General features: G+C 40.7%; 1 protein-coding gene across 1 annotated transcript in view; it reads left to right on the plus strand.

Annotated features, from left to right (window-relative positions):
* LOC311149680 (protein kinase C zeta type-like) overlaps positions 1-24,927 on the plus strand; it is a gene marked incomplete at its 3' end in the record, with an annotated part of 143,083 nt that overhangs the window by 84,080 nt on the left and 34,076 nt on the right. The window contains exons 6-14 of the mRNA XM_084186883.1: positions 7,353-7,484; positions 8,724-8,814; positions 14,855-14,907; positions 15,969-16,163; positions 19,833-19,930; positions 20,556-20,642; positions 21,149-21,284; positions 21,610-21,697; positions 22,070-22,189. Coding sequence (XP_084043009.1) covers positions 7,353-7,484; positions 8,724-8,814; positions 14,855-14,907; positions 15,969-16,163; positions 19,833-19,930; positions 20,556-20,642; positions 21,149-21,284; positions 21,610-21,697; positions 22,070-22,189 — 1,000 coding nt within the window. The remainder of the gene's footprint in view (positions 1-7,352; positions 7,485-8,723; positions 8,815-14,854; positions 14,908-15,968; positions 16,164-19,832; positions 19,931-20,555; positions 20,643-21,148; positions 21,285-21,609; positions 21,698-22,069; positions 22,190-24,927) is intronic.

The raw sequence follows: 24,927 nt of genomic DNA on the forward strand, positions 1-24,927 counted from the left end.
TATGACTCAGGGCCAACCGCATGCCGAGCTAATGCACTTTAAATAGGGCTCGTTCCACATTGCTTCCCTAGTGCTCTCCTAGCGCTTAGCAGCATTATGGCCCAGCAAAGGCCAGCCAGTGGGAAGAAAGGTATTAACCATTTTGGAGCTGACAGTGAGCTGGCTCATACAGGAGGTGCATCCCAAATGGCACCCTATCCCACCCCCCCCCCCCCCTAGATACTTGCTGGGATAATTTACTGTCCCATCAGGGAAGAACAGACGAGAGTAGTAGTAGTAGTGACCACTTGGGGTATATGTTTCAGCATGCTGGCTGAGAGAAGGCCAAGTCCTGAACTGTGTGGAGAGGATGATTTAAACTCCAGGCTTTTAGGAACTGATTCACTCACTGATTCCCTCCTTACCTAACAGTAAGTGCTTTAAAGTCCCAGTGCAGTTCAAAATGTGTATTTGCACACTTTGAGGTCGAAATAACACTCTAAAATGGTGAAAATGATGATGCCTGTTTGTGTAAGAGCTGTTTGAAAAATAAATCCTGGAATTTCAGTCTGTTCAGGTGGGTTGGTGTTTTTTGGCCTGCCGCATTACGACACCCGGCGGCCTGCATATCTCCTCCTACTGCTGCTGGTCCCGCCCGGTCAAATTGGTACTCCTCATGTTGACATAAACAGGATAGGTATGTAGGTAGTTATGCACGGCCAAAAACAAGAGATTGAGCAGTAGATCGCTGCAAAGCAGTAATTGAGTTGAATGCACCAATTTGTAAGTCGCTCTGGATAAGAGCGTCTGCTAAATGATGTAAATATAAATGTAATTGTTTATTTGCACTGTCTTCCATCAGAACAATCACTTCGTCTGATTTGGCATATGCACTGCACACTTCCACAAGGTAGCTAGCTACAGTTACACTAGCCAGTGGATTTGCAGCTTTCAATCTTGTTAAGTTGCGTCAATTCAAATCTGGTATTAGGAACAAAAGAGGTCAATACACGTCTTCTAAAATAGACTAGTATTTTAATTAATGTAAAACACTTCAATGGTAAATATGATGTTCGTATATACGGGTCCACTGGAATACCACGCAGGGCACTCAGAGAACTGATCCATTGTTCTGAGTTCTTCTTCAAATACTCTGACAGAGATAGTTCCCGCTCCCTGCTGGCCAATCAGAGTAGAGACTGAGCGTGGTTTAGACTTACTCAGCCAATCGTTGGCGCACAGGCTGTCCCAGCCCCTTGGCGCTTTACCGTTGCACACTGTTGCCAGGCATAAGTTGTTATCATCACACCCTGTAGAGTCAGCACCTTTTTGCAGTACACATGTCCTTGAGTATGATGGTTTAACAAAGAGGCAGTGTGTATGTGTCTGTGAGAAATACAAGTCTGTCTCACCCTACTCCCTAACATTCCTCACATGAATCACAGCTTGTTATGTGAAACAATTTATATCAGTACAGTACAAACCTTTTATGTTTAATCATTAATGCATTCTTTCTAAGCTAGTCATCACATCTAGATCCCCACAATCTCCATGAAGTTTCTGTCCCATACATCTTGCATCCGGCCGTGGCAGGCGGCAACCAGCAGTAACCTTTCAAGAAGTAAGTCTCTAGTTATTATTCTAGCTAACTATTATTATTAAAAGTAAAGGACATGATATTGTGGCGCTGCTGCTAGTTACTGACCTGACATTTATATTTACATATGTACCTGTAGCTAGCTACATAAAACGTAATGTCAGAATTGTAAAGGGGAAACGCTGCCCTAGGGCCTAGTAGGCAGACATTGCCTCCCACAATGTAAACAACGTTCTCGCATAGCCAGCTACACTTTTCTCCTATGTCTGTGATTCAGCTAGCTAAAGTTAGCTTGTAGGTAGCTAGTTATCTAACTTCGATGGCAATTAGCTAGGATTCTGACGTGACATTGAGCTTTCTGCAATTCTGACATTGCTTTATTATGTATAGGTACCTAAGTAAATGTATGTCACATCAATATATTGGGGTCGAAGCTACCTAGCTACTTTGCTAACTGGATCCCCACGGAAAGTGTAGGCTGGACGTTTTACAGTTTACATTGTGTGAGGCAACCTGACTTCCCCGCTGCGTTCCCCAAAGGGTTCGCCTGATTTGAAAATGGGTTCACGAGACAAGCTCTGAATAAAATAAAAATGTGCCTCTAAGTTCATAGAACAGTTCATAGAATGCGGTTGTGATAAACAGAGTGCTTTCTGTTTTTCTCCTGTAAATGTGGCTCTAACTTTTGAACGGTTGGAGCTACTGTATTATGACCCCATTCCTGAAAGCTAAGATTCTCAGGAACACGAGCTGCTCACAAGCTGTTCAGGGCTCATTAGAGCAGACAGGACCAGGCATAATCAGACTGGGGGGAAAAGCACCACTACACTTTGTGGTCCTCTGTAGCTCAGCTGGTAGAGCACGGCGCTTGTAACGCCAAGGTAGTGGGTTCGATCCCCGGGACCACCCATACACAAACAAAAAAAAATTATGCACGCATGACTGTAAGTCGCTTTGGATAAAAGCGTCTGCTAAATGGCATATTATTATTATCGAAAGCAATTGTTATTTTCTACACAGAAGATCATACACAATTATTGCCTGGTGATCTTCTTATCACTTCCCAATACCTTTCTGAATCATTTCAGTCACTTCAAACCATACTTCCTTCAGAATGAAATACTGTCAAAGTACTGTCATACTGATTTATAATAACAGACTGTCATAGCCCCAAATAAAAAAGTTAATGTTGGCTGCTGATTGGGTTACCACTTACCAATAACTATTTTTATGTCACCACATTCTATTATCATAGGGTAAAGTGTAAGAGGGCAGTGAATATTCCGTTTTAATCTAGCAAATTATGGTATGGATATGAAAGTAGTTCAGATGTATTGCAGCTCATATTTTGTTTGTCTGTTCATTTCTTTCTGCAGACAAGCTCCCAAACCCATCCAGGATGTGTTCCCTTGGCATCTTGGAACTCCTGGTGGATGCAAAGGACTACGCAGGCTGTAGCACCACTCTGTTCCTATGGCCCAGATAGTCCCAGCCCCAACTGACAAAGCTCTTATAGGCCAGATACCTGTAATGAATACCAATTTCTTCTATTGGTAATACAGCCAATCACAGATAGACGAGTAGCCCCTGTCCATTGACAAATTCTACAAAGTCTGTCAAAGGGCATGGTTTAGCCACTACATGTACTGAGCATTAGTAAAATATAGACCCAAGATTGTTCTGCTATGGGCACAAAAGTTATATATATTAGTTATTTTAGACCTTATAACCGAATTGTCAATGGGTAGGGGCTATGAGTCTATCTGTGATTGACGGTATGACTATTTGAAGACACATTTGTAGTGTGTGTAGGGGCAGTGGTCACTAACCATTCTCCTGGAGATATATTCCCCAGTAGATTTTCACCCCAACCATCACATATCACAACAGATTCCGCCAAACAAGTTATTGTTGGGAAGCTAAGTGTAATTGGGTGTGTGCAATACTGTCTTCCACCTTTCCTGTCACGGATGAGATTATAGTTGTGTATAGTAATGTCAGTGTTCGAGAAAGCTGGTGATGACAATGTCAATAAAACCACTCCTTTTTTGTAATTCATACCATCAATGACTACTTTGTTGCTGCTCTATACCTGCTATCTGATTATGTTTAGTAAACACACTCTTACTTTCACCATGATCTGTTTTCCTCTCACAGGAACACCTTCCAGAGCTTGAGCACATGCAAAACAATAAGTTGAAAAGACACTTACATGCCGTGATTTAGACTTTCATCAGAACCTTGTTTACGATCTGTTTATTATGTTATGTAATAACTGACAAAATAATTTATGAAGAAAGACAACCTTTCATTGCAGTCTGGTTTCTTTATTCACTTTCAACGGCAGAAAACATTCAGAAATGTGTCATTCAAGAGTGTCTTCTCATTAGACATTTTTAAATAAGTTATAAATCCAGTATCATCAAAGTCTATTTTGTAAAATGATGAAATAAACTTTGAGATGATCCTAAAGATTATACCATATAGTCTGCCCTGTAGATAATCATGGCATTCTGCAATGAATAGACGGCAGACAGGGTATAGGCTAGGATGGTCCACCATGCAAACAGGCTGTTCTGGTCCTGCATCTTCTGTTGACCTATTGAAAACATAATAACAATGATATAGAAAATTAAGCATGCATTATGCATGCCTTTTGTTTTGATGACAAAATAAAGTAGCCTACTCACTTGTGGAAGTTCTTGCTTTCAGGGTCCAGCTCCAGCTGACAGGTTGAATACCATGTGCCTTTGTTGTTGTTGAAGTGGTAAGGGGGTGGGCTCTAGATTATTCTTATCAGCCAATCATGGCTATATGTAAATGTTTGAAATTTGTATCCCCACACCAGTACAGTCTGACTGAGCATTTCAGTGACCCAAGGAGGCTCAGGGAAATAATTTATAAAAAATAAACACACAGTGATTTATTAGACATAAAGAGATGATTTAAAATTGTAAATTAAAAAGACTGCATTAAGTGACTCCTAAATTGTGGTAAATCACAACTGTCCAAATTAAGCACGTTTCTAGTCAAGAAGACCAAATATGTTTGTTTTGTAGGCCTAACATCTTACGTTTTTAGTCCCTCAGTATTTCCTCCTTCCTAATCTACCTTTTGTTAGTGTCTTTGGAACATCGAACACAGCTAGTGAGTAAAAGAAGACTCTGAACATCTTGTGGCTCTTTTAAAGGACAAAGGGAATATGTTATGGCCCCTCGTGTATCCTCTGCTATTGAAATGCGCTCCCCAAAGTCTTGACGGGGAGCGTGGAAAGTCTGTTTTCAAAGTTTCTCACCTCACAACAAGCGCCTTAATTACTCCCTTGTCTGCGCTGAGCGGAGAGGGAAAACTGATTTTGTCTTGATTTATTTATGATTCGCCCAAACCTCTGCCACTCTCTTTCTCCCGCTCAAACGCTGTCTCTGCCTCAATCTCTCTCTCTCTCTCTTTCTGTCTCTCTATTGAGTCAGTTTGGGCTGGGGAGTGGTGGGGTACGGGTAGCTAAGCTTTGAAGTTCCTCTGCATTGCGTTTCCATGGCAACGACGCTTTTAACTTCAGAACTCATTGCACTGTGGTGCCGCTCTTCTCAGACTGTTAGTAAACAACTGGCTCCCAATGTGTTTGTCAATATGCCTGTGGTAGACATAACGTCTACCACAGGCAAGTGTCCAGGTTCTGATGTGAACTGGATGACAGATGTTATAAGCTTAATAGCCTCTGGGCCAGACAAAACAGTGTGGGTTCGATTCCCACTGGGGCACCCATAAGAAAATGTATGCACACACTAAGTCGCTTTGGATAAAATTGGGAGACAGGGATTGTTACACTAACTATCAGTCTGAGTTACACTAACTAAAAGCGGCTGTTAAATGGCATATACAGTGGGGAAAAAAAGTATTTAGTCAGCCACCAATTGTGCAAGTTCTCCCACTTAAAAAGATGAGAGAGGCCTGTAATTTTCATCATAGGTACACGTCAACTATGACAGACAAATTGAGATTTTTTTTCTCCAGAAAATCACATTGTAGGATTTTTTATGAATTTATTTGCAAATTATGGTGGAAAATAAGTATTTGGTCACCTACAAACAAGCAAGATTTCTGGCTCTCACAGACCTGTAACTTCTTCTTTAAGAGGCTCCTCTGTCCTCCACTCGTTACCTGTATTAATGGCACCTGTTTGAACTTGTTATCAGTATAAAAGACACCTGTCCACAACCTCAAACAGTCACACTCCAAACTCCACTATGGCCAAGACCAAAGAGCTGTCAAAGGACACCAGAAACAAAATTGTAGACCTGCACCAGGCTGGGAAGACTGAATCTGCAATAGTTAAGCAGCTTGGTTTGAAGAAATCAACTGTGGGAGCAATTATTAGGAAATGGAAGACATACAAGACCACTGATAATCTCCCTCGATCTGGGGCTCCACGCAAGATCTCACCCCGTGGGGTCAAAATGATCACAAGAACGGTGAGCAAAAATCCCAGAACCACACGGGGGGACCTAGTGAATGACCTGCAGAGAGCTGGGACCAAAGTAACAAAGCCTACCATCAGTAACACACTACGCCGCCAGGGACTCAAATCCTGCAGTGCCAGACGTGTCCCCCTGCTTAAGCCAGTACATGTCCAGGCCCGTCTGAAGTTTGCTAGAGTGCATTTGGATGATCCAGAAGAGGATTGGGAGAATGTCATATGGTCAGATGAAACCAAAATATAACTTTTTTGGTAAAAACTCAACTCGTCGTGTTTGGAGGACAAAGAATGCTGAGTTGCATCCAAAGAACACCATACCTACTGTGAAGCATGGGGGTGGAAACATCATGCTTTGGGGCTGTTTTTCTGCAAAGGGACCAGGACGACTGATCCGTGTAAAGGAAAGAATGAATGGGAGCATGTATCGTGAGATTTTGAGTGAAAACCTCCTTCCATCAGCAAGGGCATTGAAGATGAAACGTGGCTGGGTCTTTCAGCATGACAATGATCCCAAACACACCGCCCGGGCAACGAAGGAGTGGCTTCGTAAGAAGCATTTCAAGGTCCTGGAGTGGCCTAGCCAGTCTCCAGATCTCAACCCTCAACCCAAAATCGTTGGAGGGAGTTGAAAGTCTGTGTTGCCCAGCGACAGCCCCAAAACATCACTGCTCTAGAGGAGATCTGCATGGAGGAATGGGCCAAAATACCAGCAACAGTGTGTGAAAACCTTGTGAAGACTTACAGAAAACGTTTGACCTGTGTCATTGCCAACAAAGGGTATATAACAAAGTATTGAGAAACTTTTGTTATTGACCAAATACTTATTTTCCACCATAATTTGCAAATAAATTCATAAAAAATCCTACAATGTGATTTCTGGAGAAAAAAAATCTCAGTTCGTCTGTCATAGTTGACGTGTACCTATGATGAAAATTACAGGCCTCTCTCATCTTTTTAAGTGGGAGAACTTGCACAATTGGTGGCTGACTAAATACTTTTTTTCCCCACTGTATACCTGTGAAATGTAAAGCCAATGGTAACAAAATGTGTTAATGTATTAGATTGCTTTGTCGGTTAGTTAAAGGGAAGACAAACATGCTCCCAGTTGATGTAAGATGCCGTATAGGCCTAACTCCACCACCCTGCATCTATCATTATCTCCTTCACGTGTCTGCCTTGCCTGTTGTCCATTGATTCTTGATCAATGACTGCGATAGTGTCAACCCATTGTCATGACCTCAGACTGATAGTTAGTGTAACAATCCCTGTCTCCCAATTGTCTCTGTCTGTCCCCAACAGAAAGCGTACTGTGGCCACTGCAGTGAAAGGATATGGGGGCTGGGGAGGCAGGGATACAAGTGTATCAACTGCAAACTACTGGTCCATAAGCGCTGTCACACACTTGTCCCTCTGACCTGCCAAAGGCATATGGTGAGTACCATAGATATAGAATCTCATGACGGATTGATCAGTACTCTGCCCAATCCGTCATGTTAAAGCATGGAATGACATATTATTCATGAAGCCTTCATAAGCACTACATAGACACTTTACAAACGGCAGTGCAAACGGCATAATGGTGTGCTTATAAGGGATTTATAGAGCATTCACAGTCTTCATAAGCACTACATAGACACTTCACAAACTTCAGTGAATGTCTGAATGAATGGGGTGAACTGCTTTAGGGTGAAACTAAGTTTTGCATTTGAATTATTCAACTTTCTAGTAAAATAACAAGATAGATAGTCAATACATTCAATAATAAAATGGGGAATTATGCACAAATCTAAATTAAACATTACTATTTGAAGTACTGGTGTATATTTGTAACAGAGTGAATTCTGTTCTGCCCGAGCGTGAATCAAACTAGCAATTAACCCTTTTGCACGACACATATATAACTCAAAGCCAACCACCTTTGTCAACAGAGCAAGACTGGTCTGTCCTTTCATGAGAAACAGTTTGCTTAAGTTCTCAATATACTCCAGCTAACATGCTACGGGCGAGTTTCACATCCACTATCTTTAGATATAGGCTGCATCTAAAATGGCACCCTATTCCCTATGTAATGCACTACTTTTGACCCGAGCTGGGCCCTGTTCAAAAGTAGTGCACTATATAGGGAATAGGGTGCCATTTGGGATGCACGCATACTGTAGTGTACAGTATACTGAGACATCATGAGATTGATCTCTAGTGACAGACGGCTAACATACAGAATCAAAGGGGTCCTTGCTATCAGCCCATTTGGCATTTAGACTAAAGCAAACCCGGTGCCGAAAACCCAGGGCAATAGTCAACCAATGTCCAGTCTAGTAGATCTCTATGCTGCTGTTTCCTTTCATTTAATCTGACGATGCTCTATCCACAAACATTTTGATCCTATTTGAAATGGCACCTGGGATTTCCCTGTTGATTAGATAGCGAGGTGATCTTCATGGTTAGAACCACATAAAATTAGTTATAAGTGCTTTGTTTGCGAGACATATCCAGACTTCTCAACTTCTGTGGTCTTTTGTTGAAAAGATACATCTATGTGCCTAAGATGTTTATCAACGTGGTACACCTCTTAAAATAAATACCCTTCTTCCCAGTGTTTCCAAGGATCTAGTCATGATTTGTTTGATACTCTTTGGCAGCCTCAAAACCATGTGTGGCTTCTCTTGGCAGGATCCAGTCATGCCATCACAGGAGCCCCCTTTAGATGAGAAGAGTGAAGAGGTGGACCTCCTCCCTGAAGACACAGAGGATACAGATGGAAGTAAGTTCCTATAAAACAAATTATATATATTTTTTCAATATAGACTTAAAGATGCAGTACGTCATGTCAGAAGCTAGCAGATTCATTTCTTACCAACAACCGCTGCAAATTCCAATAAAACTACATCACGTTTTAAAGTTCACTTTCCTTGCTTACAGTTTTGTGGGTCAGAGTGCAGTATTTATTTAGTTTCATAGCACAAACGTTTGTTAGCATGTTTCTCACACTGGCTTTAGCCATGGAGGGAGCAGGCCTACGCCAGCAAGTGCAGGGGGGTTGCCTAGCAACACATGCCTCGGAGGGAGTCAACGTCTGGATTACGCAACAAATTCCCATGATTTGTGAATCGGTTCAGACAGAACAGCTAGCGCGACAGCTAAAATGGCTTTGAAAACATAAGATTTCAGCTAATAGGGAGAAGTATCTAACCAAATAACTACATTATGGCATTCACTAATCATAAACTATTTACATATAATACACATTTTGGTACATTTGTGAACAAAATTCTTACTTACTCAACCTTTAAAATGTGAAGTAGACAAGTAAGATATCTTGTGGTCTTAGTCTTGAGACAACTCAAGACCACATAAATGCAGCCTTGGTCTCATGGTCTTGATGCAGTGGGTCTAGGTCTGGGCCTGTATGCCAAAAAGCTTCTCAGAGTAGGAGTGCTGATCTTTCTTATTCATTATGAAAGGGCAAAACTGAACCTAGATCAGCACTCCTACCATGAGACACTGAATACTTCAAATGCTTTAAAGGCACTATTCAATGAAAACCAATAACCAGATTGGAACTTTCTCCCACACAGCGAGAGAGCATGTTTGAATCAGTATGCCATTGTTGTTTATAGACTGGACAGGAAGTTCTGTTTGTATGTGCTATTCTGCACAGCGCAATTTTTAAAGTGTGCGATTTTTACACCCAGTTGTTTCTGCCAGAAGCAGCACCTTGAACAAGATGCACTGCTGTGCACAGGGCCTTCACTTGTTTGTGTGCAGTGGTTCTCTATGAGGGTTAGTGTGAAAGTTGAACACCCAGTAGGTGGTCACTCATAATAATAATCCCTCTCATCCAGCAGCAGACTAGACAGTAGGTTGTAAAGTACAATATAGTCCAGTACAGTATAGTACAACACAGTGGCGGTCAGTGCCATTTAAGCACATATTCGTTTTTTCATGAGCAGGCCTTAATTCTATTACAGCATATTGGATGACTGTCATTCATATTCCATTCACCCAGTTCAATGTAACAGCGATAGGTTTAGGCTACTACATGATGCTCAAATGTTCCCTATACCCATCATGAGGTTGCTATGACCTAGCCTATGAATGAAAGTTTACAATGTAGGTGCACACAGGTAGAGAGAACATCTTGAGGTGACAGACAGTGACACATGGATAGACAGTGACACATTATATACCGCCTTGCACACTCTTGCCTGCATCTAGCTGATATAGGGTGTAATCATTAGTCCAACAGTTGCAAACAAGAGTTTCTATTGGACAAATCCAGGTTTGTTCATCCCGCTTTGTTCCGTTTGCTTCTGTTTAAGAAAAATTTTTCAACAGAATTGGCGGAATGAATACACCCCTGATCAAGCGTAAACACAGTATACTTTCATAGTAGCCACGTTGTATTCGTTCTCGCATCTATGCGCTCTCCTCTCACCTTGTCCCTTTGCTTGTGGACTTCAATGCACAACACATCAGCTGTATGTGACCAGGCGGAAAAAACCTTTCCAAGCCAAACCATATCATAACTGCTACACATAGCCTATCATTGTCACCATATTAGCTAAAGTAACGTCATAGTTAACATAGCAAATAGAACTAATGCGTTAGTAAACCCGCTACAGTCATGCAGTAAAGTTACAGTGGCGGGCCCCAGTGGCAATAAATTAGTCAAACCAAATTCTTACCTTGACTTGGAAGAGTTCCGGTGTTGTGTTGGATAGTCATATCCAGCTAGCTAACATAGCATCCCTCTGTTTGAGCAGGGTGTTTTGAGTAAGCTAAACTAGCTAAGCATTTGCTAGCTAAGAAAGTGAAAAAAAAATTACAATCTCTCTCTCTCTCTCTTGCTTCTCCTTCATTTTGGAAGAAATGTATTTGTTCAAAACTGTTCAACTATTGTCTTTCTCTCTCTTTGAGTCAACTACTCACCATATGTTATGCACTGCAGTGCTAGCTAGCTGTAGCTTATGCTTTCAGTACTAGATGGGTCATTCTACAGATTCGGTGCCTTTTGTGATTGAGGAGGATGAAACAATGAACATTAAAATCTTAAGCTTTTTTTTATTTGATGTGACAAAGTAATGTGTGTACTTGATAGAAAATACCTTTTCCCATCTCAATATAGAGTATTAAGTTATTATTCTGTATTATTTTCTCAAACAAGTCCCAATTTAATTCAACCCCGTCACAGTCATTTTGTTATTCAACTATTCATTTTTCCAATAAGCTTGAGATCAGCTTCTGGCATAATCTCACAGTTTAGATGTCCCTTGTAAATAATGGCATATTGTAATTAAAGAGAAAATCAAGAAAAACTGACCAGCACCATCCTTTCCAGTTTACGATGAAGAAATTTCTAATCTAACTCCACATTTTCGCAAGAAATGTGCAAGAATGCTGCTAAATAATAGCCTTATTTACCCTGATTTAATACACACAATAAAAACACTATTGATGTTATATTTTGTGTATTTAATACAAAAATGTAAAAAAAATAATCTCGTAACAGGGATGAATGCACCGCAACAGGGTTGAAGATCATGTAACAGGGTTGAGTGAAAAGCATCACGTGTCATATGTTTTATCTTTTGAGATCACTAACATGTTGCCATTTTTTAAACATTTTAAACATTTTTAAACCTACTGTCAACATAGCTTTTAAAATCTAAAGAATCTAGATGAAAGCTAGACAGAGTAAAACACATTAATGAACTAATAACAGTAACAACATTTCATTGATTTCATAAAAATATCCATCTGATAATGGCAGGAGTCTGTTTGAACATTGAGCAAACATCTTAACATTGATAACCTATATAGGTCACATGTTGCCATTTTTTAACATTTTAAACTACTGTCAACATAGCTTTTAAAGTTTAAACAATCAAGATGAAATCTAGACAGATTAAAACACATTAATAAACTAACAACAGTTACAACATTTTCATTGATTTCATAGAAATATCCAGAGTAATGGCAGGAATGTCTGTGTTGTTTGAATGTTTGAACATTAAGCAAACATCTTAACATTAATAACCTATAGGTAAGCCTACAGTTTGTTCACCATTTTTACTGAGAGAGCCTAGCCCACACTTCCTTCTGTATTTCCATGTGCCTAGAAGTCACCGGTTTAGGGGGATCAATGTGTTCCAAGATGTCCTCAAATGGATACCACAGGATATCATCAAGAAGTGGCCAGAAGTACCTATTTGGTCCAGCACAGCACATGCATTTGACCTGCACATGGGATTCATCTGTGGCTAGAATTATTCCGGGATAGAAATCGTCATCATATTTGGCCACGCACCATTTCCTGCATATGTCTGGATTTGCCCAATCAACCTCCCTCTGTGACACGACTGATGTAACTTTAGGGGTAAATGTGAAATGTTGTGTATTGAAACACTGGCATTCCAGTTTCTTGTTGTGGACTGTGCACATACAGCTTACATCACGGTAGGCAATTTGCCTTGCAGCCACACAAACAACTTGGTGGATCCGCATTGTGGATGGAACTACTGGCAAATTGGCTGGCATACCTTGGACGGCTTTCTCGATGGCCTCGTCTTCAATGAAGTAAAGCTTGATGGCAGTGTTGTTCTCCTCTAAGACCCTGTACAGAGTATGAGCATTTGGGATGTCACATCCTTGACTTATCAGCCTGTCTGCGGTTCTTTTTAGGGTTGCACCAACACCATCTGGTGCTCCCTTCCCATGTCCAGGAGAATTACCTGACCACCGGCGCCCGGATGTCCCTCACCTTCCTCTCTATGTGTGTTTCCTTTCTGCTGCTGTTTTTTCCATTGTTGAATCTGAAATTGTAGGTCAAGGTCAAGTCAATGACCTGCTTACTCTTCAAGACTAAATATTGTATCCTTTTAATCACTATGTAGTAAAATGAACATGAACTTGCAGATAATACTCCTAAATATGTCAATGTATATAGGAGAGAGAACAAATTAATTGTCACTTTTTTTAAGTTATTATTTTCAAAAATTCCTCGTACTTTTAGTTGATACTGTAAAACCGTAAACAACAAACATTCAACAAGAAAATATGATTGGTATTAAGCAATATACATTAAATATTGCTAAGATTTAACAGCTATTCAACCCTGTAACAGCCATTCAACCCCGTAACATTGAAAAATGTGATGGGGTTGAATGTGACAGGGTTGAAGATTTTGTGCTAATCTGTTGCTAATTCGGGATGCTAGCAGCTAGCAGTGTGCCACATGGCCTTATTCAACAAAATACATTGTTATACTTCATAGCTATAAAAACAATTCTTGGTAAAATCTTAACTATGAATTCCCCCCCCCCCCCCAACAGAGTTGAATACCTGAGATTGACAAAGCCCATATGTGCTTAAAAAACATGAAATATTTATAAAAAGTGAGAGAGCAGCTTACCACTTGTCACACCAGGCTTCTCTGAAGACTTGTATGATGTCACTTCCTCATAAATGATGTCCACAGGATCAAACCATTATTTAATTGTGTTACGGGGTTGAAAGAAATACAAGGACAGGGGTAAAAGCCTGAATTTCTCAGAAAATAAAATGTCTTATGCTGAGAAAATGGATTATGCATAATAAGGGGGCATATACAATTAATTTAACAAAAAAAAAGCATTATTATTTAACACTGTGTACTCAAAATGAGTCACGCCATTTGCATGATGGTCAATAGGGACAGGCGAAATTCTTAATACTCCTAAGAAAAGCAAACATATAAGTATTGAAATTCATCTCTGTTTAAAATCATATTCTCTACTCCATATTAAAAACATGTAAAACTTTGAAATGTTGTAATTTAAGTGTAGTTTGATAAATGTTCTGACAAGTTATAACACTAGTACATCTTGGGACACTGACAATACTGAAATGTCACCGAATCTGTAGAATGACCCAGATATATTCTCTGATCCTTTGGTTGGGTGGACAACATGTCAGTTCATACTGCAAGAGCTCTGATAGGTTGGAGGACGTCCTCCGGAAGTTGTCATAATTACTGTGTAAGTCTATGGAAGGGGGTGAGAACCATAACCTTCCTAGGTTTTGTATTGAAGTCAATGTACCCAGAGGAGGACGGAAGCTAGCTGTCCTCTGGCTACACCATGGCGCTACCCTACAGAGTGCTGTTGAGGCTACTGTAGACCTTCATTACAAAATAGTGTGTTTTAATCAATTATTTGGTGACATGTGATTATATTTAGGATAGTTATCTAAAAAGGATAACTTTTTTAATGTTTTACTATTTTTATTTTTATGAAATTCAACGAGGAGGATGGTCCTCCCTTCCTCCTCTGAGGAGCCTCCACTGGTACAATAATAATAATATTTGGGCAGAGACAGGAAAGAGCTGCAACTCTGAACTCTGAACAGGGGGTGAACTACACGTCCCACAATGCTCCCTTGAGATGATGCAAGGAATCAAGGAAAGATTAATTGAGAAAGAGTCAATAGGAGAATCTCAATTGCATTTCCTTGATTCCTCGCGTCCTTTCTCTTTGCCTCATTCTCAAAACCCATTGGATGAGAAGGTGAGAGGTCCCTTGGACGAGGTACTTCTCAAAATGATCTTGGACCTTCTTCTCCAATACGGTTGACAAGGCGAGGAGATAGGTTGGAAGGAGTCGTGGAAAGACGATTCGAGATAGAGCCATGGATTCTTGTGGAACACCCTATTTAATGGAAATGACTGTAGACTATAGAGATCTCTAAGGTTTTTAATCCTCAGTCCTCACTAGGTAGGACTGCATTACAGCTTAGGTAACAAGTTATTTCTCTCTTCTCTTCAGTCCCTTTCCTACCACACAATTGCAAGATGGACAAAGTCGAAGAGGACTCAGAGGTGAGTTTATTCAGACACAGTAAATAATGCATTCTTATAATAAATATGCTTATCGTATCAACATGTGCATGACACTAGCTCTATCTATCTCCATCTATGACCATAACGCTTTCCTCAAGCCTGACGAAAACCTTTGGGTCGAAACGCTACACTAAATAAACTGCAGGAGCATTCAACAGTGTGCTGGTATCTACAGTGAGCGCCACAAGTATTGGGACAGTGACACATTTTTGTTGTTTTGGCTCTGTACTCCAGCACTTTGGATTTGAAATTAGACAATGACTATGAAGTTAAAGTGCAGACTGTCAGCTTTAATTTGAGGGTATTTCCATCCATATGAAACAGTTTAGAAATTACAGCACTTTTTGTACATAGTCCCCCCATTTTAGGGGACCAAAAGTATCGGGACAAATCCACTTATGTTTATTAAAGTAGTAAAAAGTTAAGTATTTGGTCCCATATTCCTAGCACGGAATGATAACTCTACAAACTTGTTGGATGCATTTGCTGTTTGTTTTGGTAGTGTTTCAGATTATTTTGTGCCCAATAGAAATGAATGGTAAATAATGTATTGTTTCATTTTGGAGTCACTTTTATTGTAAATAAGAATATAATGTTTCTAAAAAACTGCTACATTAATGTGGATGCTACCATGATTACGGATAGTCCTGAATGAATCTTGAATAATGATGAGTGAGAAAATTGCAAACTCACAAATATCATACCCCCAAGCATTCTTTATGATATTTATACGTCTATTATTCAAGATTATTCAGGATTATCCGTAATCAATGGTCATCTCAGTCTTCGGACTTGAATCCCATTGAAAACCAGTGGTTTGAATTGAAGAGGGCAGTCCATAGGAGCAGACTAAGGATATCAAGGATCTGGAAAGATTCTGTATGGAGGAATGGTGTAAGACTCCTCCCAGCGTGTTCTCAAATCCAAAGTGCTGGAGTACAGAGCCAAAACAACAACAAAACTGTCACTGGCCCAATACTTTTGAGCTCACTGTATGTCTCTTTCATAATGTTTCTCTGCCATCCAAACCTCCATTACAGGATATCAAAGCAGTGGTGGATGGGATCGACGGTATCAAGATCTCCCAGGGGCTGGCGCTGGGCTTGGGGGACTTCGACCTGATCCGGGTGATCGGCCGTGGCAGCTACGCCAAGGTGCTGCTGGTGCGACTCAAGAAGAACGAACAGATATACGCCATGAAGGTGGTCAAGAAGGAACTGGTTCACGACGAAGAGGTGAGAGGGAGGACGAGGAGAGGGTGAGAGAGAAGGAAGGAGGAGAGGGGGATGGAGGAAAAGAGGGGAGGGAAAGAGGGGGGAGGGGAGAGAGAAACGGGGAGAGGAGGAAAAGCGAGGAGGAGAGATGAAAAGAGGAGGATCTGTAGAGCATTGAGGGAAAAAAGTACTTTAAAAAATGTTTTTATTTGCACACAAGAAAATACAAAACAATATGATGACAGTTTGAAAAGCAAACTAAAAGAGCACGTGCAAGAGGCACCTCCCCCTTTCAAATGGTTATAGAATAAAAAGTATCCAGATTTTTTGAATGAGGTGGGATGAGTCAATGGAAGTGCAGGGTGAAATAGGAAGACAAGAGGATCTCAGGGGGCGGAAAAGGAAAGAAAAAAGTAAGGAGGAAATGGTGCCTGAAATGGTGCGGTATGAAAGGATAGAGAGGGGGAGACGAAATGAGGGGGGGGGGGATAAGTAAGGAGTAGAGAGGGAAGATAAAAAAGGAGGGTGAGGAAGAGAGAAAGAAGGGTAGAGAAGAGAGTAATTGAGAGATGTTATAGTTTCCACCACTAGGTGGAGCTATGGTATTACTATTACACCTAGCACATACCAGATGAATGACAGAATATACATTTTGGATTGATTGTCCTCTGATGATAGTAATGTAATCATTTGTAATTAGCTATTTGAGCTCCGAGCCCTTCACATTTCAATGGACAACTAAGAGATGGACACAACAACATTGCCACAAATGACCCACGTGGAAAGGACCATTCCTTCTATTGCCACTCAACATACTGTTAAAGGGGCAATCCGGGATTATACATCTATATTTTGACTTTTAAAGTGGTTACATTTCTCCCACTCCCTCCATCAGCTGTTTACCAAAACAAGTGGCGGGGTAAATGCTTTGTTGTTTTTTGAATCCCGGATTGCCCCTTTAATGTCTTATCTTACATAGGACGGGCCATTCAGTGCTTGATAGATCTCTCTTTATAGATCTCTCCCAATGTTTTTAGTGGGGATCACGCCATATATTATAGATTCTATAACTGTATAAATGCATTCATGCATATACAGTATGTGGTTAATTATTCATTCATGTAGGAAAGCCTGACATCACTGGTGTCAGCAGAAAGACCACAGCAGAAAGAGACTACTAAAGACTTATGCCTCTATTACTACTAATGAAGTCGAATTGACCAATAGGAATTTGTGATGTTATGCGTAAGATAAAGATTGAATTCATATGTATTGTGAGAGAACACGGAATGGAAGAGGAGAGTTGGACAGCCATTATTAATTGTCCATTACTTTAATTAAATAAATACATTCTTCTTAGCTACTGTACAAAGTTGTGATAATCATAGGATTCACTATGCTAATCTGAAGCACAAGTTGCCTTCAAGATCTAGGATCAGCTATCTATCCAAAGGTTAAAAGCTTCAAAACTGAACTCTGATCAGCTCTCTGGCCACAGCAACACTCTTCCTAATTCACCACTTGCAATACTACAGCACAACACCATGCCTAGCCAAACAAAACTATACCCAGAAGTCCATTTCAGGGGATGAGAGACAGAATGACAAAGGGGTGTGTTTACATGCTAAAAGGGGTCACTTTGAGGTCTGATGACGAACTGAAGGGGATTTTAGCCTCGGTTTAGCCTAGTCAGCCCCTCAGCTTGGCATCCTGTCTCTGTCCCTCTCAGGGCAGCCAAGGCTACCAGCCAGGGTAGCTATAGCCCAGCTTTTAGAAATAAGCAGAAAAATGGCCGCCCAGCCAAAGCCAGACAGGTTGCTATTCCCATAGATATATAACCTAGAGGGCACACCTCTTATCGTTGCCATTGATCCATAGAGACGGATAGAGGGCGCACCTCTGATCAACGATTGCTATTGATCGCTTCTGTGACAATGCCAGAACCACTGAGGGCTATCTCCGTTTTAAATTAGTGAATTATTTCGTTGTCTACTTCTATGAGTAGATGGGCGGTTTGTAAACAACAGGCATAAAGCCATAGAGATGGATAGAGGGTGCAGAGACCCACCCACCCAAAGACTTTAGTCAGAAGGAGTATAAGTTCACGGCCTGGAAAAAGCAAGAGATGTTTGTCTTCCTCCGTGATTCCTCGCAATCCTCGCTCTGTAATCTGCTCACTGTCTGTCAACTCTGGCTTGGGCTCGGAAATGAAAGTGCTCTGATTTCTAAAGCTTTTTGTAAAGATGTGTGTGTTTGTGTGAGAGAAATATTTATTGTGCATAGGGTATTGACTTAGTCTACACTACAACAGGTTACTGAGTTGTTTGTGAAGCTTAGAGTGTAGCTCCTCATTTTACATGTTACATCTAGGTGGTCGTCATGGGATTGGAAATTGTTTCTTTTAAATGCAGTGTTTCAGTGTTTCAGGTTTATGTGTTTCAGAAATTTGCTTATTTTTAGTCCTTCATTTGTCAGAGGAAGAGAAAACATAACTAGTGCTCCTATTTGTGATTGTGCCCCTTGGTTTTCCCTCTGCATTAGATCATAGTCCAGTAGTACTATTTAGTAATAACTACAAATTAATGATGTACTATGTACACACGGAAACATGTATATTTCTTAATTTGTGTGTCTTTGGGATACTTATTTATCCCATATTTTCTGTGTACAGTCAGGTCTATAATTAATTTTCTCTGCTAGGATGCTGACACTTGGCCACAAGTGGATCTTCTAGCAAGACAATAACCCCAAGCACAAATCAAAATCCACAAAGAAATGGTTAATTGACCTCAAAATCAACATTTTGCAATGACTATCTCATTCCTCGGACTTGAACCCCATTGAAAACCTGTGTTTGAATTGAAGAGGGCAGTCCATAAGTGCAGACAAAGGATATCAAGGATCTGGAAAGATTCTGTATGGAGGAATGGTGTAAGACTCCTCCCAACGTGTTCTCATAAAACATTTTAGAAAAATGCTCACTGTCGTTATCCTCGCAAGGGGAGGGTGCTAGAGTATTTGAAACAGGGTTGCCAATAATCTTGACCCCCATTTTTTAAATAATTATTAGTATTATTATAAAACAATATAATTTTCCACATTTTTGGAGCATACAATATAGCTCAGTATTTGTATTGTTTATTTTATACAGTCTTTTTTGCTCATCTTTATCAAGGATTCCAATACTTATCGACCTGACTGTATGTCTATGTTCCATTACTTAAGTGTTATGCCTATTTTTATCGGAAAGAAGACAGTTTAGGTCGTCAGTAGGGTGACTCCTACCTATGTTGTGATCTAACTTGGATCAATTTACTAGTCAATTTACTCAGTCTTTCCTTGTTTATTAAAGGTAGTCTAATCTAAAGGGTTAATACCAATAGAGTAGAAATCCATTGGGTTGAATAAAGTGGCTTAGATAAGAGAACCTTCTTGTATTGTACCATGCAATGAGAAAGAAAATGGCTGCTTTGTGTTGTGATGTTACAGTATATTTACAAAGACTGTCATACATGGCATCATGCATCTTGGTCTGTTTGTTTGTCTGCAGCTCGTCTAGGATGATTATGGATAAGACAAAATGGTTGCTAATATGTTGTCTTTCCATCTCTCTCCATCTCTCTCTCTCTCTCTCTCTCTCTCTCTCTCTCTCTTTCCATCTCTCTTTCTCCCTCCCTGTTTCCCTTACAGGACATTGACTGGGTGCAGACAGAGAAACATGTGTTTGAGCAGGCGTCTACCAATCCGTTCTTAGTGGGCCTTCACTCCTGCTTTCAGACAGAGAGCCGGTAAGAGGCAGACAGACACTCTCAGAGACACTCAGTTGCAACATGTTGCTTTTACATAGAGAATGTATTCTGAATGACTAATACCCAGGCTAAATAAAGGTGAAATGAATCAATTTCTCTGCAATCGTTCCACTGGCCTTGGAACTAGGCAACTGAATCGCTCATCGTTAGACCTCTGTTCATTATGTGAAGTAAGAAACTACGGAGCTGTGGCTTCTGTGAAAAGTGACACATTCAATGACAGACTTCTCATTGTAAGGAAAGAAATGTACAGTTGTAGTCAATTAGAGGTAGGCTATGAGAGCCTTTACCGTAAGACTATGAACTGTGAACCATGACTTAAAGTGAAACCAAACATACATTTTTAGAGGCAGTCTTTTGTCACAAAAGTTCACCAAGGTAAATCAATGTTTTTTTAACGAAGAACTTTAAAATCGTATTTAGCCAGATAATGGGCATTACATTTGACATGCAGCCTTCAGTTGGCCAATGATAATACTAGCTATTGTTTTGGAAAATGGCAATCTTGGTAAGAGGGCCACTCAGGCTGCATTCAAACTCCAAACACTCTCCAAGACTGATTGTTTACGAATGTCTTCTCCTCTCCCTTTTCTTCTGATTGTAGGTTATTTCTCGTGATCGAGTACGTCAACGGAGGGGATCTGATGTTTCATATGCAACGGCAACGGAAACTACCAGAAGAACACGCAAGGTAAACAAACAACATCCTCAACAACATCCTCTGATACTTCAACAGCATACGGATAGAACCCTCAATCAACCCTCAAACATGGCTCTCTGCCATTTCCTCTACCCTATAAACGTATCCATTTATTCTGAGGATGAATAGGCCCTATTAGCGTCCTAATATGATAGGCATTATTGTGTTTTTCAGGAAAGCACACCAGAGATAGAGAAATCACAAGCATTTAGCCCACCATGTCTCGCTATGCCAATTGTGAGGCGGAGAATGTAAATATTGAACAGAAATCACCTATTCATTAAAAACTCCTTCCTGAAACTCCTTCCTGAAACTCCTTCCCATATAAGATACATAATACCATATACTGTATGTTGGCTTCAGGATGTTTTCTACGTTGTGCGAAGTTCAGAATGGAAATGTAAGTTGGACAAACTGTGTCACGAAGTCTGGGGGCTGGGAACTCTCTGGATACTCTCGAGGATAAGCATGTCTGAATTAATCTTATTTTCTTTCAGATTCTATGCTGCTGAAATTTGTATCGCTCTGAATTTCCTGCATGAAAAGGGAATCCTCTACCGAGATTTGAAACTGGACAACGTTCTCTTGGATCACGAGGGACACATCAAGCTGACAGACTACGGGATGTGCAAGGTGAGACCCATGCACAGACCTACTGTATACTGTTATAGTACTGCTACTATGCTGCTTACTTTACTTCTCATTCATTATGTAGAAGTGGATTAATACACTAGGCATCGAAAGTCTCACGCTCTTTCTCCTCTCTTTCACTTGTCTTTCTCTCGCTCTCTTTCTTTCTCTGTTCTCTTGTCCTTCCCCCTACTCTCTCCCCCACTCTTTCCCCCCCTCTCTCCCCCACTCTTCCCCCCCTCTCTCTCTTTCCCCTTCCCTTCACCCCCTTCTCTCTCCCCTTTCCTTTCTCTCTCCTTCAACCTCCTTCCCCCTCTCTCTCTATCAGGAGGGCATCAGACCAGGAGACACCACCAGTACATTCTGTGGAACCCCCAACTACATAGCCCCCGAGATCCTCAGAGGGGAAGACTACGGTGAGTCCCTCCCATCAACAAACACATACATGGAGGGAATGGGGAGAACTATTTAGGAGTTATTGTAAAAAACAACCACTTCAATAAATAAAAAAATATGTGAAAAAAAAATAATGAACAGAACTCCGTCATTACCAAACTATTGCTGTCATTACCATACTATTGCTGTCATTACCAAACTATTGCTGTCATTACCATACTATTGCTGTCATTAGCAAACTATTGCTGTCATTAGCAAACTATTGCTGTCATTAGCAAACTATTGCTGTCATTACCAAACTATTGTTGTCATTACCAAACTATTGCTTTCATTACCAAACTATTGCTGAATCTAACCAAGATGGCCGATATTGTCTGTGTGTCTCTCTCCAGGGTTCAGTGTTGACTGGTGGGCGTTAGGCGTGCTCATGTTTGAGATGATGGCCGGGAGGTCCCCGTTCGACATCATCACCGACAATCCTGACATGAACACCGAGGAGTACCTCTTCCAAGGTGAGAGATCCCTCTACTACAGTATGACGGGGATTCATAACAGCTCTTCTCACTCAATGTCTCAAAGTGCTTCACATTGTTAAGTGTGACATCCACTACTACTACGCAATGTGTAGCACCCACCGGGGTGATGCATGGTGGCCATATTGTGTCAAAAACAACAACAAATGCTCTCCACACATTGGCTACTCACTCCTCCACTCAAGTGCATGATTATCCAGGATAGTAGTAGGCCTATATACCTATATACACTACCAGGCCTATATACACTACCAGTCAAAAGTTTGGACACACCTACTCATTCAAGGGTTTTTCTTTATTTTTACTATTTTTTACATTTTAGAATAATAGTGAAGACATCAAAACTATAAAATAACACATATGGAATCATGTAGTTACCAAAAAAGTGTGTGTGTGGGGGGGGGAGCCCTATTTGGTAAAAGACCAAGTCCATATTATGGCAAGAACAGCTCAAATAAGCAAAGAGAAACGACAGTCCATCATTACTTTAAGATATGAAGGTTAGTCAATATGGAAAATGTTAAGAACTTTCTTCAAGTGCTGTCGCAAAAACCATCAAGCGCTATGATGAAACTGGCTCTCATGAGGACCACCATAGGAATGGAAGACTCAGAGTTACCTCTGTTGCAGAGGATACATTAATTAGAGTTATCAGCCTCAGAAATTGCAGCCCAAATAAATGCTTCACAGAGTTCAAGTCACAGACACATCTCAACATCAACTGTTCAAAGGGGACTGTGTAAATCAGAAGAAACCACTACTAAAGGACACCAATAAGAAGAAGAGACCTGCTTGGGCCAAGAAGCACGAGCAATGGACATTAGACCGGTGGAACTTGACCTTTGGTCTGGAGTCCTAACTGGAGATTTTTGGTTCCAACCGATGTGTCTTTGTGAGACACTGTGTGGGTAAACAGATGATCTCCGCATGTGTAGTTCCCACCATAAAGCATGGAGTAGGAGGTGTTATGGTGTGGGGGTGCTTTGCTGGTGACACTGTCTGTGATTTATATAGAATTCAAGGCACACTTAACCAGCATGGCTACCACAGCATTCTGCAGCGATACCCCATCCCATCTGGTTTGGGCTTAGTGGGACTATCATTCGTTTTTCAACAGGACAATGACCCAACACACCTCCAGGCTGTGTAAGGGCTATTTTACCAAGAAGGAGAGTGATGGAGTGCTGCATCAGATGACCTGGCCTCCACAATCCGCCGACCTCAACCCAATTGAGATGGTTTGGGGTGAGTCGGACGGCAGAGTGAAGGAAAAGCAGCCAACAAGTGCTCAGCATATGTGGGAACTCCTTCAAGACTGTTGGAAAAGCATTCCAGGTGAAGCTGGTTGAGAGAATGCCAAGAGTGTGCAAAGCTGTCATCAAGGCAAAGGGTGGCTATTTGAAGAATCTCAAATAGAAAATATATTTAGATTTGTTTAACACTTCTTTGGTTACTACATGATTCCATATGTGCTATTTCATAGATTTGATGTCCACGAATATTCTACAATGTAGAAAATAGTAAAAATAAAGAAAAACCCTTGAATGAGTAGGTGTGTCCAAACTTTTGACAGGTACTGTATGTCTAACTGTATATCTGAAAATGTGTCTTTTGGTGCTCCAAAACCCCATCAGACAGCACACAAACACACCACACGTCACTCAATATGTTAGGTTTGATGTATTTTGTGTTAAAACCGATAAAGATTTGCACACTAAAAATAAGTATGAGACATTTGGACAGCTAGAGCTATCTGGATAGGCAAGACCACTGGAGAGCCAACTGCCTCTTGTATGACATACAGTTGAAGTCGGAAGTTTACATACACTTAGGTTGGAGTCATTAAAACTAGTTTTTCAACCACTCCACACATGTATTGTTAACAAACTATAGTTTTGGCAAGTCGGTTAGGACATCTACTTAATTTTTCCAACAGTTGTTTACAGACAGATTATTTCACTTATAATTCACTGTATCACAATTCCAGTGGGTCAGAAGTTTACATACACTAAGTTCACTATGCCTTTAAACAGCTTGGAAAATTCAAGAAAATTATGTCATGGCTTTAGAAGCTTCTGATAGGCTAATTGACATCATTTGAGTCAATTGGAGGTGTACCTGTGGATGTATTTCAAGGCTACCTTCAAAATCGGTGCCTCTTTGCTTGACATCATGGGAAAATCAAAAGAAATCAGCCAAGACCTCAGAAAAAAATTGTAGACCTCCACAAGTCTGGTTCATCCTTGGGAGCAATTTCCAAACGCCTGAAGGTACCACGTTCATCTGTACAAACAATAGTATGCAAGTATAAACACCATGGGACCACGCAGCCGTCATACCGCTCAGGAAGGAGATGGGTTCTGTCTCCTAGAGATGAACGTACTTTGGTGCGAAAAGTGCAAATCAATCCCAGAACAACAGCAAAGGACCTTGTGAAGATGCTGGAGGAAAAAGTTACAAAAGTATCTATATCCACAGTAAAACGAGTCCTATATCGACACAACCTGAAAAGCCGCTCAGCAAGGAAGAAGCCACTGCTCCAAAACCGCCATAAAAAAGCCAGACTACGGTTTGCAACTGCACATGGGGACAAAGATCGTACTTTTTGGAGAAATGGCCTCTGGCCTGATGAAATAAAAATAGAACTGTTTGGCCATAATGACCATCGTTATGTTTGGAGGAGAAAGGGGGTTGCTTGCATTCCGACGAACACCATC

This window comes from Coregonus lavaretus, assembly GCF_964263955.1.
Source record: "Coregonus lavaretus genome assembly, chromosome: 22".
NCBI lineage: Eukaryota > Metazoa > Chordata > Actinopteri > Salmoniformes > Salmonidae > Coregonus > Coregonus lavaretus.